Source organism: Aythya ferina, assembly GCF_964211825.1.
Source record: "Aythya ferina genome assembly, chromosome: 7".
In the NCBI taxonomy this organism is placed as follows: domain Eukaryota; kingdom Metazoa; phylum Chordata; class Aves; order Anseriformes; family Anatidae; genus Aythya; species Aythya ferina.
The window spans coordinates 11,510,825-11,531,193 of NC_140302.1; the positions used below are offsets into that span (position 1 = coordinate 11,510,825).

A 20,369-nucleotide genomic window follows, 5' to 3' on the forward strand; every position below is an offset into this window, starting at 1 on the left:
TATGTTTCCTGCATTATTGTTTCTGCTCTTGGTGAGCAAAAAGCCAACTCCCACTGAAAAAGTGTGGTTCCTACACCTCTACTCAGTAGTTTATGCTCAGATTTGTGTGTGAATTAATCTAGCCCTTCAGCTCACTGGAGGGAAAAAAGCGGGGGCTTTTGTGCTTGAGTCTCAAGAAGTTCTGGCCCCGCAGGTAACCAGTGAGATCAGAAGATTAGAGCTTTCCAGAGCAGAGCTCGACTGCATTTCATTCATACAGCCAACTCCTAAAGCTGATCAACAATATTCTGAAGAAAACCACTGATTCAAGAGAACGAAGAGATTCCTCGAGACACATTCATTCTGCTGAAGGCCTCCTCAGCACGCAGGCGGCAAGCGCTCCCGGGGCCTACCAGCTGGCCAGCTCGCCTGGCTTCCGCCCAGCTCGCTACCAGCCGGCCAGGCTGCTGGCCAGCCCCGGCTGCCAGCTGGGGAAGGAACAGATTTGCAAAAACTGAAACAAATTGTTCTCTTTCGCCTCAAGTTCTGCAGCGTCGACATTCTGTTCCAGCACAGGATGAAACAAAATGTCAACAGCCCAGAATTTTCCACAAAACAGAAATGCCATTTTCTGGCCAACTTTCGTCACGAGCTTTGTGCATGCTACTGTTGTTGCCTCTCCACAGGATGGCATCTGCCTCCTAACTCCACTTTCATAAGCATTGACTTAAAGGCAATGAGTATCAAGGAATCTGTCCCATGCTGATTAAATAACATGAGTTTTAAGAAATAACATACAACATGAGAAAATTCCGAGTGTCTGAGGGCTTATTATTTTAAGACTGTTGCAGTTAAATACTGCCTTCTGCAAAACACACAAAAATAGCTCTTTAGTCAGCTGGGTGATTCTGCTGCTTATGGTACTGTTTTCACAACACAATAGACAAACCAGATGGGTTATTTTTCAAGGACTTTGTCCATCATCATGCATATGGTGTTTCTCTGCTAATCTGTTCCCTGGAGAAATAACAAAGCACCTGGATTTCTAACCAGCACTATCCCATCCTAATGGGTGACCAGTAATATATACTGCTCACTGCTATTTGTAAAATAACCTCCTCCAATTTAAGAGATTCAGATGCCTTTTCATTTTTCTAAATATCTTAACTCTATTCGAAATGTAGTTGCAAATATAACTATTGCTCTAATTAGACAAGTACGAGAATGTGAATGCATTCTCTCATGCTAATGTGTTCTGGGTCTTGGTAAGGATGAAATCATACAGTTCAGGAGATAATTCTCATGGGCTCCTAATTTATTAAAAATTGCACTATCAGCAGTTGTAGCTCTCTACCCACTCCCACTAGATCTAGTTTAAGACAAAAGCTGATTCAACTGTCAGGTTACTCAGGTGATTTTTTTTTGGGGGGTGGAGAGAAGGAAGAAAATTTCTACCTACATGTACCTTCATTCAGAAAACTGTAGCAGCAGAACCTTACAGAAATGGAAATCAATGTTTAACACCCATTTTTTAATCAGGTCATATGCAATCACCCTTGTAAATCTATCCTAGGAGTTTTCAAAAGGCAACAAATTTAAGGTCACCTACTTTTTAAAAAACAAAACAAGGAACACTGATCTATCAATTTTATGCCTCTGTTGCCCTTAGCACACAACTTTGAAAAGGCCATAAAAAAAAAAAAAAAAAAAAAAAAGTTACTTTCAATTACAATACCTCTCCAAGAGACATCAGATACCTACAGCCTCAGTTTCTTACTCAGAATAACAGCTATGGAACTACTTCCTCATGTTTCTTCTCCATATGGATTTTTAACCTGATGAATGCAGATTAAAATTTTTTCTGAAGGTGGCATCTTTAAAGCACAAAAATCTAAAATTGTGACTCTTCATAAATAACTGCTTTTAATTAAGCCAAAAGACAACTACCTTTTTTTTTTTTTTTTTTTTTTCTTCTCAAGGACAATAACATTTAATTAGTCTTCTAGTTCCCCTCTCTTTAATTCCTCCTTTCTTCCAAACAACTCAAGGCACTTCTGGTTCCTCTGTAGAAGTCAGTTCCTGTAAGTACTAAATTTACACATTCTAACTTAAAATATATATATATATCTTACATTAATAGGCACATTAGGGAGAGAGAAAAGAGTGAACCTATTAAACAAGAAAAAATTATGAATTATCAATCCTACACAACTACTGAAGGACTTCTAAGCCAAAACTCATGAATCATCTTTTTCAGTGAAACAGTTTGTGAAGTAGAAATGCTATTTTACTGCAATTTTGATAACATTTTACATTATATTCTACTATAAATTAACTCCTTCAGACATTAGTTTTCCAGCATAATTTCTTACATTCATTTCAACCACTTTAAGTCCTTTTTGTTTCCAGGAAGTAGTTGGAGAAATCTTCAGACTGAAAGGGCAGAAGATTGATTTAGAGCTAATCAATAAAACAAATGGTAACAAATTGTCAGGTCTGGATGTCATTCCCCAGAGTGTATAAGAGAATAAATAATGAATAATCAAATCATTAACTGTGATGTGTAGAATGCCCTTTAAATCAACTGCAGAATTAATAGTTTGGAAAGCAGCAAGTGTGGCAAACACAGTTACACAACGTAGGAAATTAAAGTACAGAAGTCTGATCTCTGCACAGGTAAATTGTGGGATTACAGTAGAGCACATATTTGTGTAGTAATTTTAATAAAATGGGAGAGATTCTATATGACAGTTGCTCAATCTCTCTCTAAACATTTTTAAGGATCTGGCAAGAAGGTGAATAAAGAAGATGCTGTTAACCATGCCTTTTGATTTCTACAAACCTTTCAATCAGGTTATCATTGAAGCTATCTTTGGATGTGAGAGAAGGTTATCTGGTGAAGCCTGAAGGGCAGAATAAAGATTGCTTTCATAATAGAAAGCCACAGTTATTAGAGGTTACCTTTTCTGGAACCTGTGTCTTCCAATATATTCATAAGCAATCTTGAAATAGCTGAACAGCAAAATACTTACAGAGTGTTTAGAGACTCAATTAAAAGAAACAGAAAACAAAAATCTTCAAATTCATGGAAGAAAAGGCCATAAAAATATATTAAATGCACTGATATAAATAGTAGATTTGTTTTTAAAGCCCAAGGCTGCCAGTAACAAATGGACAAGTACGTTACTTTATCTGAAGTTACTGCATTCTTTTAATGCCTGCTACTGCCCACTATCATCAGTGAGTAGATATACAGCTAGTTGAACTGCATGTGCTATTATTTTTATAAAAAAGATACTTTGAAATTACAGGTTTGACTTCGGTTCTCTATTTCTCTCCTCCCCCCCTCGAACTCTACCACAGTTACTATACGTTAATTTATTTTTCCAGACAGAATTTCTCTCTGCTGTTTATGCCTGCACAAGAGCTATGTGTTGTATGAGAAGTAAACCAAAGTTTTGCCACATGCTTTTGGGTGAAATGAGTTACTTAATGAGCACATTTAGACCTGAATAATTCAGAAGATGAGCTTATAGTTAGCTGAAGTCACTGAAAAGAAAAGAAAAAAAAAAAAGTATTTTTTTATACTGGCTCAACAGTTTTCCGTCCCTTTCTGTTTAGAAACCCTGAGTCAGCACCTGGAGTACCTGGGGCTCTGTGGAGATGACACAGAATCTGAAGACCAGATCCTTGAAAGTCTAAATGGGATTCTCCTGGCTCTTACTGAAGATAGCTAAGTATCACTCTTGATCGCTTTTTAACTGTTTACACAATGTGGAAGTATTCACTAGAGCTTTTCATCTATTGTGATAACCTGTATTAGAAGAGGCTGCTGCTGATGCTATAGATCTCCCCAACCTGTTTCATGATTTTCCTTTCTTTCTGCCTACTCTCAAACCTACCTTTGACCAGATAAAGTTACTGACCCCTAAAACACCTCAAGCTACAAAGAAATTCCAAATTTAATGTTCTACTTATTACAAACTCCTACGATTAAAAGTGGAGTGATCCTATCAGAACATAGGTAAAAACTGATTACTGTGAAACACTTAGCTCAGATATAGGTATAGACCACATTAACCTCTAGAACTCATTTCAAGGATTAATTAGCAATTAAGGTAAATTTGTAAGAAATAGATCTGGAAGAAAAATATCTCTAAATCACTCTAATCACTCAAATTACTAATCTCAATGGTACAACAGGCATCTTAAACTAGAAAATCCATTATTTGTGTCATATAAAAAGCTGTAACGGGCTTAAAATGCAGTGAATTTGTTACTGAACATATTTAAGTTTACAGCTAGTTATTCTACAATACAGCACAGTAATTATTATGTAGATGACCAAAATTGACTTCTGGAAGTAATTTTCATACGAATAAGCACAAAGACTGAAGTTCCTGAAGTGTTATCTAAAATACTGATGAATTTTTCAAATACCAATTCGAATAATCCAATAAATTAGAGCAAAAAAGAAGTTCCTAGGTATTTACAGACATTATTCTATTTGACCATCCCATTAATAACACCAGTCTCATCTCAACAACTGTTTATACTTTTCTTACTAGTGCTGTTCCGCAGGGCTGTACAAACAGATATTGCCAATCTATTCTGCCCAAAAGCCCTTTCAATTTCTCACAGACATCTTATTTGCAGAGGCAAACTAAGTATCTGAGGGGACAGAAATCATGCCTGTCAAGAGCTGATTACTTGTTAATTGAGAACTGTTTATTCTTCACTGAGGGAGCTTGTTTTACTTGTGCGGTAGCTCTCCCTCCTTCAGTGGCTATAGTGATCTGGCCATGCTGGTACAGCAGCGTGCTTCACACACAACATGTGAACAAACCCCTTTGAGCCCATAGAAAGTAAGAGTTACAAAAATCTGAAGAATAAGGCAAACATGGCTCTAACCCTTTAAGAGATTTCAGCTCACGAGATCTGATTTTTCACAGGCTTTCACGAAATGTCAGTCTTTCCTCATTAACCAGACTTCCTGATCTTCCTGAAGACCTCAGAGAGGTCTTCAGCAGTATCCAAGGACTGCTCTGTACTAGAGATCTAGAGCTCTAAACAAGCCATACACACTACTTGTTTGCAAATAGCTTTGCAAAAAGACCACACTTGTAGTTACGACAAATGCTTGCAATAGTATTCAGTGAATTTTTAATGCAGACAGACATCACTGCAGCCCCACTCAGTGTTCCAGGCCAGGAAGAGGACAGCATCCAGCTTCAGCAATCAAGTATGTTGGCAATGTTCTGAGGAAATCTGCCTATACCAAAAGAGTCTTTCTTTTAGTACTAAATAAAGTAGAGAAGATACCATGCTATACATCTTGACAGTTACAGTTATGTCAGCTTTCACATACAAAGCCAGAACTCAATCTCCCTTCTGTAAATATTAGATTGAATTCTTATAAAGGCTTAGCTCTAAGAAAGCTTGTTATTAACCTTTTACCAAATTACTGTGGAATGATGCTGTAATGACATTTCCGCATTATAGAACTGGTTTATGTAACCACATAAGAAGAAACTGTGTATCTAGAAAACATATACTCAAGCACCCTTTACCTTTTAAACACAGAAAAATCAATAGGTGAATAGAAAATTCAATGGTCTCCAGGGGATAGCCAGACAAAAGCAAATTAATGGAATGATCTACATCTCAAAACTGCATCAGTGTGTCTGGGTTGCATAACACAGACACATCATATGGGTAGTAGTAGTCAAAGCAAAATAATGAGGTGTACATAAATGGCTAGCACTGGAGTTCTATACAGTGAATTACTGTTTATTGTAGGTTTTCTACTATAATACAACTTGGCCCATTTCTAAATAGAAGAATGTCACTTTGACCTGCTTTGAAAGAGAAGCAGGTTAGATGGGATCCTCTGGTTGGTTATTCCCTTTGTTACCTACAGTATCAGAGATATTCTAATTCTTATACCAAGAAAGTCAATCAGTCATTTCATGACGATAAAACGTGCAGCCTTACAGTAAATAGTCTCACACAGATACCGACAACAAGGAAACAGACTTTAAGTTTTATTTTAATTGTCTAGGGTCTGAGCTAGGACACCCACCAGCCAGACAAGAATTTTAAAAGTAGCTCTTATTATCCTTATGTAAAAGTCTTTCTCTAAAAAAAGTCTTTCTGCGCGTTCTCCTGAGATCACATAAACCTGCATTTATTTGAATGCCCTGGCAGATGGTAACTTACTACTTTAAGGACAACTAGACATGCTTTTAATGTAAAAAGTCTGAGAGAATGGACTGTTCCAATTGCTGGTCTAATAAAAGATATTGTGCCTACCTACAAAATTAATGGCTAGGCAATACATCAGGAATAGCATCTTAATCCACAACTTCCAATGCCTTACACAAGTATCTTTTTATAGTCAGAGATGAAAATGTCTTCCTCTTTGCTTTGCCACCTGTGCTTCAATTCAGCATGAAGCAGAATAATCAGCTGGATAGACACTTGTTGCAATTTAAGCAGATGAGCATTCCCGTATATTTAGACTGAGACAGACTTAAGTACCCTGTTAAGGCAGCAACTTGGATCCCAAAGACAGCCACTCAAAAGTCTAGGAAACAAAGTACCATGTAAATAAACAGTTGCAAACCTACTGCAGGTGTTAATATTCCTATCATTACAGAGCAGAGATCCTTCAGCCTACTCAGAGAGAGTGGGATCTTCCTAACTTTGGCAAAAATCCTGAAAGGCAATCCACGATGTGCAGTGAAAGCAGCCCAGGTGCTTTCAGAGATAGCCAAGAACGGTATGTTGCACTTTAGTATGTACAGCGTTACTACAAGGCATATTACAGCACCTTAGCTGTTTTTCCACTGCTTAATTTTGTTTCATGGCTACCAGTTATTGGTCTTGCAATTGCAATCATTTTATTTTAACATGACAAAAGACACAGCAGTCCCTCTCCTTTACCTTTTCAGATGAAATGAAGAAGCCATGTATTGAAGCAGATTTGGTTGTGACTTTGATACCTTTGCTGGAAAGCACAGACCAAGAAATGCTTCTTCATGCTGGGCGGGCTATCGGCCGTATCTGTTATGATAACCGTAAGTAACTACTTGAGAGAATTCAATTTTTTTCTAGTTGCAAGACATTATTTTAGAAGGCATTATTATGAATTATAAGCTATGTTTTATTCCATGAGACCTGAGCACACTATGCACTTCAAGCTCCTGTTAGTCATACAGTATATACAGCTCACAGATGCCAGTCTGAACTCATCCCAAACACACCCTAAACTGAGTTTCCCCCTATATTTTTGACTTCAAGGTGATATATCTTCCTCAGACCAGAGGCTGAATAGTTCCACTCTTCAACTAAAGAGTAGCAAAGCTTCATATATACCTTAACAGCTTAGCAGAACTACCTTGGGGCCAAATCCCAAAGGGCTTTGACTTCTCCCAAGTGTTTATAAAGCAACAGTTGTTTTTTTTTTTTTAAGTGTGTCAGGAAAAAACATTAAAAAAATACTGAGATATTATCTAGTTCTTTATTAAAGACCATTCTTTGCATATAGAAGATCTCTGTGCTCCAAAGATTTCCATAAAGCCAGTATACCAGCTTGCATGCTGGTCTCAAAAATTAAGCCCATTTCACTTAATTGCCTCAACAGATTATTATTATTTTTTAATCCTCACTTCCCAGACTGACCAAAGTATTTATGGCATCCTGGAGTTAATATGGAGCTTTTCACCCAGTGTCTACTATCAATATCCCTCAACATTCTCTTATTTTTCTAGTGTGGACCCATGTAGATTTGTCTGGAGAACCATGGGTTTGCCTCCTTGCATTGTTGCTATGAAATCCAAGCATGATAGGCAAAAAATCTGTATCTGGTATAGATTCTACTACCTCCCTGCAAATTAGATCAATGATTCCCTGATTGAATTACAATTACATATCCTACAATAGCACCCAGATGCTTTTCCTGGTAATTGTCATACGTGCTGCCACCTGAGTTGCAGTCTAGCTCTCAGCAAGACACTTACAAAAGCACTGTCATTGTAATGGTAAGCAACCACCACTGACCAACTTTGTATCTTAGTTTTTGGCATTCTCAAAATTATTGTAGAAATTAAGCCTTCAGTCACTGCAAACCAAACTACAAAAAGAAGAAAGAAGTTATCCATTTTCTCAGTAATTCTACAGAGACAACTGTACTTCATATATTAGAACTATGAACAAATTCATTTCAACTTACCGTACTTCACTGACTTCCCTTGAGCTACAGTGATTTATGCTTGTCTGATGACTTTGCTCAGCCTATAAAAATGCCAAAGGTACATTGAATCCAAGCACTCCAAGGCTCCCTACATTCAGAACAATTAAAAAAAAAAAAAGATACACTCCTAGATCAACTTTAAAGCCACCTCTCTTTCTCAGTAGTATCTTATAACAGCCTGGGTATTGTGAAGCATCTTTCACAAAGTTGTTTGTTTGTTTTTCTCCTCAAAAAATAATCATTACCAACATGCAAAGAACAGGTATGTGGACATATACTACACAGTTCAGAATACTGGTGATCCCCAAAAGCTGAGTCGTCACTAGATGGTGCCTTATCATAGGTTCGAGTCCCTTATATATCTCTGCCCTTTAGGCAGAAAGAAGCCATGGGATAATACAGGTCAGGTTCCTGCTCCCCAAGAGAAATAAGCCAATGTATATTTCTCACTCAATTTTCAGATAGTTATGAAGTGATGCAGTCCATCAGAATTTGCACTAGAAGGTGTGCTACTAGTCAAGATGCTCATTCAATTGCCCTGATCTATTTATTTTTCACAGTGGCCTAATTACTCAGTTCTAACTAAGACCCGGAGGTCTAGCAGAGCTGTTCTGAACCTGCATTTTCCATGCACACACATTAGCCTGAACCCATGACATGAAAGCTGTATGAAATGTAACAGTGTAAAAACGAACTAGATTACCTTGCTGCAAAGAATCTCAGTTTGACCTTATTTACTGATTTAATTGGCCCCTATTTAATCATCTTTAACTTCTGTGCATGCTATTACCAGGTGATCTTCAGGAAGAGCTGGTGAAGGTAGGTGTAATCTCATCACTAGTCCGAATATTGACTGATTATGCAGAGAGCGAACCACTTGTCCACGTTGACCTATTGGCCTTATGCAATCTTGCAGACCTTGGTAAGTAAATGCTTGTGTATCTTGCAGGTAAATGTCAACTTCACACTATCATTGCCTTATCATTTACATGCAGAATGCCCACAGCTGTGGTAGGCTTTTTTATTTGTTTTGGTGGGTTTTGCTTGTTATTTCCCCTTACTGGTACATAACAAGAAACTGGCCACAGCACCCATGTTGGGAAAGTTACTATTCTGTCGTGGAGTATCAGCAATTATTATTTAATAATTATTAAAATAATTAAGTTTCAGCAGACTGTTTTTTGTTCTAGAAAAAAGGTATAGATGGCATAACTTGATCTACTGTAAACTGTATACGGTCTGACTCTACTCTATAATTTAATTACCTCCTGCCTTTAGGGGAGAGGCAAGGAAAGGGGTATGTCACACTATCTTCTAGCCAGGCCTTCCCTTTAAAAATCTCTTACCATATTCTATAATACCATATTCTATTAAAATGTGTTCTATGTCTAAGAACAGTAAGCTTTAAAATATTTGATCTCTGTTATCATCATCTTGCAGATGGTTAGGATCCCAGTGAGATTAGAACTATCTAATCTAATCAAGGCAGAAAATATACTGCTACAGCAAACAGGCATGTGGCAGATGCCAATTTGATAAATGAAAAAATCATACTGCAGATGGATTTATAAGAGTAATTTATAAGGAATTAAGCCAGGATTAATTTCACAGCTATTATGAAGTCATAGCTACAGAAATTAGACAAAAAAAAAAAAAAAAAAAAAAAAAGCATTAAAACAATGAAAGTAGTAAAGATGCGGAGTAATAAAAGTGATGGAATAGAGTTTTGCTGTCTCAGTGCTGTTCAAAGGGATAAATAAATATAAAATATTTATATATGTATTTATAAATAAAACAGGAAAGGCTTTCAAAATCAAAGTAACATCTAGTCACTTCTGATTATAGGAAGATACGCTTTTAACATTTTATCAAATACAGAACCAAAATCCTGACTTTATCATATACGCAGATACAGCTAAGGAAGCTCTAAGCAAGACAAAGGTTGCTGAACAGCTGGTGAAACAATTGAGAAGAGCAGAGAACCATGAAAGGTTAGAAATCATCTTTGAGGTCCTACAAGCACTTGCAGAAAATGGTAAGGCTCCTTTTGGCTTGAAAGAAAGAGGGGAGAAAGGGATACTGGTGCTTAACTTAAGCTCCGGGTTCTGCATTTGCTGAGGGATCCTACTATTGGAAATTAGTCATCCCTTCAATGGAAATAAACCACAAGAACATGTGAAATCCCAGCCTGATTAACGCTTGGAAGCTTAATAGGTGAGACAGCAAATCCAGACAGGAGAGAATAGCCTTCCACTCTATTTTGGTAGAATATGAACCATGGTAGAATATGACTTCGCAACAGAATACCAGAGTAAACAAAAGACTGAAGTCTTTTCTTTTTGTATCAAAAACTTGACAACCAAATACAGAAGATATCTACTCTAAGCAGCAGTGTAAAAAGCACTGACAAGAATCCATCTAGAATATCTAGATACCTGATGAAAACTCATAACTGGCTTTGCTCATCCTGCCTGTGGTTTCATCGTAGCACCAGGATGTCTGATAAACAAAGAAACACACACAAAAAAAAATGACCACACCTGGAAAGAGACTGACCTAAATTCAAAGATTTAGCTTCCTAGCTTGAAACTTCAAATATGACCCAAGAAACTTCTAGTGTGCTTTTCTTTTGTGTTCTTTACAGATGCTCTAAAAGTTCAGTTGGTGGAGGCAGGTGTGCAAGAGGTGCTGTCTGACATCCTGCTGAGGCTCCAGGGCAATTCACAAGCTGAAGATACATGCATCGTGAAGGCTGCATCAGATCTCATTGTCTCTCTGCTTCTTGGAGGTAAAATAAAATAATGGAATATTGACAGTCCAGATACATAAAGAAATGTCAGGAAGTCCACCTGGAAGAAGTGTTGTCATCATCTGCTTGGTTGCTTCCATTTGCTTAACAGGGACACATCTGCAACCTGTTTCATAATCCTTAAGGGAATCCTCAGACATTGTATTTTTTCAGTGTTTATAGGAGCTTGGTGCTCATGTTGCAATGCTTCTCTTCAAGCATCATGCATATGCTACCTCAAGCAATCTAATAACAATGTGAATGCTTCTGTGCAGAAAGCAAGCGCAGGTACAAGAACTTCGAGCCACTGTAGCTGTACCCATGGCTGTGTCAGACACACCCAGCTTCTAACACTTTACTTTCAAAGATGAGCCAAGAATCTGCTTTAAATTTAAAGCTAATCATCAGATTAAAATGTTCACATGGTGCTGTGCCACCTGTCTTTCCTCATTCACTACCCCAAGCCTACTTAAATACTTGAAGCATTTGGATTAACAAGTGAAATGTAAGAATTTCCTTGTAATGTAAATTGCACATTTACGTAGAAGGAAGAACATCATCATTCCAAGCTACACACATTGCTGATGTAGATTTTCCTCTCAGTCTTTAAGCTGATTTGAGCAACACTACAAAAAGGCTGAAGACACTTAATGCACCTAAGTTTAGGTGGCCCTGTTATATTGTATTTTGGACAACACAGATTAAAAAACAAACTTCAAGAACTGGACACTTACACTGTACCCCACCAACCAAATTCCAAAGTAATCATCAGTTTAAAGATTTTAAATTATTAACTACAGCAACAACCTTCAAGTCATTATTGATTCATATGTCCTCTCTGGTCCCCTAACAAAGACAAACAGAACAGTTCACTTTGGGGTAACTATGATGTAGACACAAGACGTACTTTTAACATTCTCTATTTATCATGCCTTAGATAAACCCATGAAGAATTTTTATGTATTTATTTTGCATTATCTCCCAGAATGCTGTTAACTGCCTCATATCCAAACATATGCAGCGACAGAGTCAGGAACACTGGCTTTTGCTAATTTTACAAAACTAATGGTAAGGTTGCTTTTTCTCTGCCCATCAAAGCTAGAAAGCCACTGTTTGTGAGTGAAGAACAACACTGTTAGATTTTATTGCCTCATGCCTCTGAAACTATAACCTTGTTTTTCTGCAAACTAGAAACTTGCATACCTTTAAGTAACAGAGACTAAGGATATTGAAATAATTTGAGGAACTTTAAGTCACTTTGGGAAGTGGGGAGGGGATTACTCAGACATCAGGGGAAAAAAAGGAATCTCAATATAAGCCATTTTTATCTTTCACACTTTCCTATTATAGAGAGCAACGAGCCTTAATACTATGCAGAGAGAAACACAGAGAGACTCTTATAAAGAGATGCTTGGGAGACATGCTGTGCTGAATCGGTCAGCAGAAGAAACTCTGTTTTCTGTCCATTCCTTTCTCCTTGACAGATGCTGTGATAGGTTCAAGCTTAATTAACAAAAAGAAACTCTTTTTTTGAACAATTCCTAACTTTCTCCATTAACTTAATTATCAGTAAGGATTCCCTGAGATCTTTCTGAATAGTTAAGCAAGACAGCTCACTTCAGAAAAACGATGTGACAGTATCACATGCATTTCTCCTCGCCTTCCCCCACATCCTTTCTAGCCTTCCTTTCTTCATTGTCTCTTACCTAGCTCTAAAGCAGCCTTTGTGCACGGCTGCCCACGAAGGCCACAGAAATGCCCTCCATGCCTTTAGACTTGCTATCTCCGGCTTAGCCAGCTGAATGGCTTGCTTTGTCACTCCCTCTTCTCCCTCCATCTCCCCCACAACCCTATTAGATATTTCATGTGGAATAAATGAATAATCCTTTTCAGGCCCCAGTTTGTGCCTTTAATCTAAGAAAAGAAATCCTATGGAAATCTGATCTCAGCATCAAATGACTTCTGAGGCAGTGAAAAGATGACAGCTTTTGCAGCTATGAAAGTGTCTGTTCCTAGCAGAGTTTAACTATGAGCCATTAAATTCAAGGTTCTGCTGCCATCCAAGGCAAAAATCCATAGGAGAGAACCAATTTGGAGCTCTGTGACAATTGAAGCAAGGAAGCCAACTAATGGGTTCTGCCTATTTGCACTTTACAAGAGGGTAAAAAAAAATGCTCTGCCATTCTTTGGTGTGAAAGGTGGGGGAGGAGGGAAATTAAGTTCATTTAAGGTTAGTCTATATGAAGATCAAAGTATTTTGCCTGTAGAATTTTCTCAGGACACAACAGTCTATTCTCAGACAATCATTCCTAAAGAAGGCTAGGCAACTTTTCTTATATACTCTAACCTCCAAAGATTAGGACCAGAACGTTTGAATAATCACAAGCAAAAAGATCACCTTTAGAGAATGTAGACATAAAACACTTATCAAAAGATTCTTGCACGAGTAAAATTTGAACTATTTCACAGAATGACAGTTTTCTCATGAAAATGTCCCCTCATTCTATACACATTTGACTTTCTTATTTAACATATGCAGAAATACAGGGGGAAAAATATGCCACTAACTCAAATGCAACAGCAGTAAAAATGCTAAAAGAACTGGCTTGTTCAAAAGAGAACACAGAGGAGTTTTTACTACTTTGGGGCAGAAATAATATTCAAACAAGCACAGATGTTAAAACTACTACATATGGCCATTTAAGTGGTAAATTAAAAAAAAAAAAAAATCTTAGACATGCAGCTAGCACTATGAGGAACAAGTAAAGCTACTTCTGGACAGATTCTTGATTTGTACCAACCAAGACTGCATAGTTTCACAGGTAGCTCTTTACCCCAGGTGAAGATGCGGTCTTCCTGTATGGCATTCACAATTTTTGCCATTTTCTAACAAATAATATTTACACAGTAATAACACGGTAATAACAGAATGTTGACTGGTGTCAAGAAAATGCTTCTCTTGCAGTGTGATTAACTACACAAAATAATAAAATGCAGAAAAATATTTGCCAAATATCATCCTCAAAACACTTCCTTCCAAAAGATGCAGAGGGTAACAGTTTCCATCAGCTCTTCAGGGGAAGGCACCTTCTCATTTCCTATCAAGGAGAGCTAAGGAAGTTCTGATAACAAAAGTCCTCTCATCACTTCAGACTGAGTTCTCAAAATAAACGGAGACTATACAGACATACAGAAATGCACTTACAAAGAATTGTGGAGCACTTACTGTGCAAAATGGTGATTCTCTGGAAAGTATAAATCTTTCACCAGCTTTGAATAGATAAGAACTCTCTAGGTCAATAGAGATTTTCCAAATTTCATGAGTGCAACGCAGACTTATTTCAGAAAGTGCGTTTCTCAGAACAGGTAAGAAAAATCTAATGATTGTACTGAATACGAGTAATAGCAGTACAAAACTAGTAATCAGACTCACCATTGATAGCTAAGATAGCTGGTCTCACTATAGTCTCTTAAACCAGCAGAACAGCAAAATGAGGCATTAAAGCTATCCTGTGGAGAAATGGAAAATGCCACTAATATTCCATCACACGTGTGTGTATAGTTATATATATATATATATATATATATATATAGTAGTGCATATATATATAGTGGAAAGTCAAGCAGTGGTGGAGGAAGAAATTGAATGGAGAAGATATGGATTTTAATTTGACTGACTGGCTCTAGCAAGCATTCTCAAGCTGTCTTACTAGAGTGTGCATCTCACAATCAGTTCACAAGTAGCTGAAGCTCACTTCCAGCTCTAGAGAATTGAAGACTGTAAAAAATATGCAAAAATGCAAAAGCTATGTACCCCACAATCTCATCGAAACATTGAGACAGACAAGGCAAAGTCTCCCTGAATTCCTCATTCACATGATTAAGTTTCTCATCTCACCTGTCTACCTGCTTGGTTTCTCCTCTTTCTTTAGATGGCAACTGTATACGAATGGTACAGGTGGGAGTCATACATCAGCTTCTGGACCTTTTGGAGAAACATGTGGAGAGTGGGGATGTCTCTGTACAACATGCTGCACTCAGCGCACTTCGAAACCTTGCTATCCCAGGTACAGAATTTGAAGATCAATGACTTACTGTGATTCCTTGTAAAGATGGATCATTTAATGTAGATCTGTGCAGCTCTGTCCAAGTCATCATTTCCAGTGTCATGTATTCTGAGGGGCAATTGACTTTTTTCCCCCTGCAGAGACATATTTTTGCATAATTCATCAGGATTTTTCAGCTACGTGAAGGGTCTAAATATAATACACTGTAATCTCATTGCCAACTGCTAATATTATTTCCTATTAACAACATACAGCAGTTTAAGATAATAATGCAGAACCAGGCTTATAGCTTAAAATACATAGTTTTGTGTGGAGCTCCCATCACACTTGGTAGATTTTTTTAAAATTATTATTTTAATAAACTTGTTCTTCTATAAAGCCAATGTTCATTGTAAATTTGCCCTGTACAACACTTTAAAAATTTTACTTGTGATCTTCAGTAAATCCGTATCAGAAAATTTTGTGCTACTGCTTCCACTCAAAAACATAATTCAGACAAAAAATGTTTTCCTGGAGACTTAACAGAACAGCACCACAGTCCTTACACTGTGGTATAGCACTCTTCAGAGGAGCACAATGACACTTTTCTGAAAATAAAAACTTGGAGCTGTTTGCTGAATTTTCTATGTAAGCTAGCCAGCAGGCCTAGCCAGCAGGCCTAGTTTTGTAAATAGTTCTACATATATAGTCATTACTGTGAATAAACAAGAGCGCCACAAGAAAACTTACTACTTTGCTTCCACTGCTTCCTTTTAAATCCTGATACACCTTGTACCAGGTGTTTGAAGCCCTTGCTTCTTCCTTCAGATAGCTCTCTTCAAAACTTCACTTATCCAATTTCAACTTGTTTTTATACACTCTCAGGTAACTTAGTTTTGCCTATAGTATTACCACACTCTCTGCATCATAAGAGTCAGCCACATCTGTCTATTCAGTGTTTCAATAAACATATTCCACATGATTAACCTCTCACCACTTCTGTATTTCTCTGTAAAGAGGTTTTCTAACACTGTTCATATTAGTAGATAGAGGCCTGTGCAATTGCTTTTTGGTGCTAGTAGTGTATGCAGAGATTTCTATGCATGCAAGCTACCTTACATCACTTACAACTTAACACAGCTTTTAAAAGATAACGAAAAGCAGCTTGGCTGTATGTGCATATATCCAGATACGTATTTACAGTGCTAAGCCTATCCTTGGGAGTTTCTTAACAGAGCAATGAACACAGTTCATCTTGCAAAAATCATAAATCTAAAACTCTGGAAGACCATGGATGTAACCTACAACTTCGCCCCTATATTACTGCCTGATACATATAATACTGGTAGAACTTAATGTTCTCTGCAGCTGCACTTTAACAGGCTGAATTCCAAATTATAAAATATCAGTGGATCACTAAGGGGCCTCTTTTTTTGTTATCTGTTCTGCTCAATGTCTATCACAAAACCTCTTCGATCTTTCCAGTTTTATGTTTCTACCACAGAATTTCAACAAGATGTCAAACTAGGAGAAAAACAAAAATGAAACCTGCAGACACAACTCATGAGGTCTATGTAAACATAAAAGATCAACTAAAGAAGTGGAAGTATTTAATAAAAAAGCAAGCAAAACATAATAGGCATTATTTAAAATAGCTGTAATTGAGCAATGCATAACTTAGATTTCAAAATACTGTTCCTAAACTGTGTTTTTCCTCATCACCTAGATATATATATATAAATATATATATATGTATTATATTTATATATTTTATATTATATATTTATTTATATTCATTTTATATATTTATATATTAGTTATATTTATTATATATTATATTTATATATAATATATATATATATTAAAGCTACAAAACACTTTTCACAAGAATACATCATTTTCATTAATACACAAACTCCATCACTTTCAACAATATGCAGCCTACTACCTGGAAAAAAAACGCCTGAGTACAAGTCTAAACAAATCATAAAAGAGAAAAAAATAAATAAAGGCCAACATTTGCAAATGTGCACAGGGGAGGTCTTGAGTTAATTCAAATAGTGATCTTAAAACTGTAAAAGAAATAAAATCATTATGCTTTAGTGACTAGAGTCAGTCTACCACTGAAAAACATGCACATTAAGAACAAGTTATTTAAAAGTGCCTGCTTCTCAGTTTGCCCAACAGAAGGTAAGACAGAACAGACATCTTCCTAATTTCACTGTCATCCATCCCTCCTCCTAAAAGGCATGCAGAAGACTGGAGGAAAATTGCTCTGGATGAAGCAGCTTTTGGTAGCACAGTTAAGCAGCATTAGGACTCCTTCCAGACAACTGTCTGATCATTGCCAGGGATTACTGCACTAATGACTGGAGTAAAGATGCAAGATTTGGGAGAGGAAGGCACAAAAACAAAGGTGTGAGCAACAGAGGATTGGTGAGCTCAAATACAAAAAATGTCATTCTCAAGAAATAAGATTGAGTCATTTCTGCCACCCAGTTCAAGATGAGCAAGCACAGGAAAATCTTGCTCATAGGGGTGGGTGAGTAGGTGAATAATCTATAACAACTAGAAAACTGAGGGAAACAACAATGCTGTGTTTATCCTGTTATATACTGTATTCTAGACAGAGTTGAGATCAAAAGTACCCAAAATATTCTAACAGCACTGCCTAAAAACTTTTAGCTCAAAAAACACACCTAAATGGTTGGGTTGTCCTGATTTCATCCAAGTACTCCAATGAGTTGGACCCTTTTGCTAAGAGCATAATGGAACACAAAATTCAGAACAATTATATCCTATCTATACCTTCAGATGTTCCTACAGTTAGTGAGCTTCACATTAAAGTCCCTTTTTTTTCCCCCTCGGTTCCATTTTCTAGTTGTTAACAAGGTTCAAATGCTGGAGGAAGGTGTGGCAGAACGGATTCAGGTGCTTCTAAGGTCAGAGATGCCTCCTGTGCAGTTTAAACTTCTGGGAACACTACGGATGCTAGCAGATGGTCAAGGTAGGGAATTGCTAATGTTTCCTGATGTCAGCTACACATTCCTCTCCTTCCCTTCCCCCACAAGACAACAGATGTGCATGTAGAGGCCAGGCTAAGTATCCTGCTAACCTAATTCCACTCACTCTGGACAAGTTCCAACAGAGGCCATTGCTCAAGGCTACAAGCCCTCCCACCATGCCCTTAGCCAGCCTCTGAAGTAGATGAGAAGCAAATCAAACAGAAGAATCTGCAGTAGTAAGGGAGAAATGGCAAAAGCCTAAAGAAAGATGCTTTCCACTGGACACATATGAGCAAAGCCTGAGTATGATGGAAAGGAGTCAAAATAAGGATTTATAATGCCAAACAGCAAGAAAGCAAATGAATAGAAGAATTGGGCAATATAAAGGATCAAAAGGAGCTCAGGTTTGGAGAGGCAGAAGAAATGAGTTTCTATTACTAACAGTCTCCATACATGTTCCCAGGTTTATCTCAGTATGGCTCAAATGTTGCATTTACTTTAACCATTGAAATATGGGATTATCTACTTCACATGTCACATCATTTAGTTTTGCATAGACAGGCATGCAAAGGCAATGAGACTCAATGCTTCTCAAAATGTAATTACATGCAAAGTGCACCATTTAGGCACAAAACCTTGGAATTACATTAAGATCTAGTACCATGTCCCAATTCTTTGATTTATTCAGCATCTAAGCAGAATATAATGATATATGAAAACAAGTTGCTGTGGGTTTTTATGATAAAAATGCCCTAGTTGTCTCAAATCACCAAAGCAGCTGCTCTACCATACTGATCACTATAGACCATCCTGATGTGCAGGAACAAAAAGTCAAAAACAGAATCAGAAAAGTTGTAGCCATTTTGCAATGGGAACTGACTTCTGGTACAGAACAGTTACAACCACAAATCCATGACAATATGAAAGAGCAGAAACAAGCACGCTCTGCTGTACTTCACATTGCATTCCCTTACATCACTGCCCTCTCCACACTCTAATTTGACAGCTACTTGCATCAATTTTCAAATGAACATGCATCAAATTCAGATCTAGCACTCATTGGTTTGAACCCATTCCAGTCCAGTAAAAAGCTGTTTCCACTTATATTTCACCATGGTCAGAAACTTCCCGTCTTCTTCCTCTCATGCTTTGAAGGAGGTCATTAAAATGTCATTTCTCTGAAGCGACAACGGGATTTCTGGATTGTGAGAGACCATTTATCTTTTAAAATTGAGACATTAGAATAACATAGATCTATATTAACAAATCCTTTCTTTTCTCCCACACTCAATGCTATTTTCAGCCCTGATACGAAGTCAAAATTTGGCACAAAATGGTACAACTTCTGAATCTGAAACAACACAGATGTCAAAGTGCTGAGTAGAAGAAGATTTAGAAGATTATTCAATGTCTACCCGTTTATGCCTATGAGCACACATTTCTCCCACCTTTAATTGCTTTCTATTGTTTACCCATGAGCTAACATTGTCCTTAATTAACTCAGCCTGAAATGCTTGTGAATACACATCTACTAACAAGTCCACACTAAATTAGCTACTTATATTAGTTAATTGCATTATCTAGTGTAAATTCATTACTCTGACAATCACCGGGCATGCTGAGACCTATAAAATAGAACAGAAAAGGAAGGTTTCTTTCTAACTACAGAAAAATGCACTTAGCTCTGTCAGCTTCATCACGCTGAAGTGTTAGCAATGTTTTTTCACTTTGCTTCAGAACAGCAACAGAATTTGTGCACCTCACTACACTGCCAAAGGACCTTCAGCTCAAATTAAAGTTCAGTTATATGCACAATTGAAGTTTGGCATTTTATAAGCTAAGAGTTCCTTCTGGTCTTTGTCTCAAAGAGCTGGCAGACATCAGGAAGTCTCTGGTGAACTGGGTCAAGATCCCTTTTTAAGCAAACCCCTTGAACTGGTTCCATTTCACACCCTCTTACCTCTGTCAGCTTTCTAGACTAAACTGGATTACCATGATCTTCTCAGACTAACATGTGACATCTGACCTAGAAACAAAGCCTTTCTGTCAGAGGAGGTTATTGTGCAACATGCAACTTACCTCAAAACAAACACATTCAACTAGGCTAGAAGCTCCCACATCGTTACAGGATTTTGACCTGTGGATTGTTCTGTTGGGTACTGGACAGAAACCAAGGAAGTGTCTATCCTTCTTTGTCCATCTCCCGAAAACAGAAAAAAGTATAGTTTGACTTAAAATTTCTGCAAAATACCCAGAGTAGTCACGTGGTTTGTTGACATTGACCTCTTGCACTCTCT

The 20,369-nt window shown here is 37.4% G+C and overlaps 1 protein-coding gene across 2 annotated transcripts in view; it reads left to right on the forward strand.

The window, feature by feature from the left end:
- LOC311439542 (rap1 GTPase-GDP dissociation stimulator 1-like) overlaps positions 1-20,369 on the forward strand; it is a 40,139-nt gene that overhangs the window by 11,748 nt on the left and 8,022 nt on the right. The window contains exons 2-9 of one of the 2 annotated variants that reach the window (XM_084525360.1): positions 3,601-3,711; positions 6,638-6,760; positions 6,933-7,058; positions 9,027-9,155; positions 10,143-10,268; positions 10,878-11,021; positions 14,954-15,088; positions 17,949-18,074. In XM_084525360.1, the coding sequence (XP_084381486.1) occupies positions 3,601-3,711; positions 6,638-6,760; positions 6,933-7,058; positions 9,027-9,155; positions 10,143-10,268; positions 10,878-11,021; positions 14,954-15,088; positions 17,949-18,074 (1,020 nt within the window). The remainder of the gene's footprint in view (positions 1-3,600; positions 3,712-6,637; positions 6,761-6,932; positions 7,059-9,026; positions 9,156-10,142; positions 10,269-10,877; positions 11,022-14,953; positions 15,089-17,948; positions 18,075-20,369) is intronic. The other variant, XM_084525361.1, reaches the window with a different exon arrangement.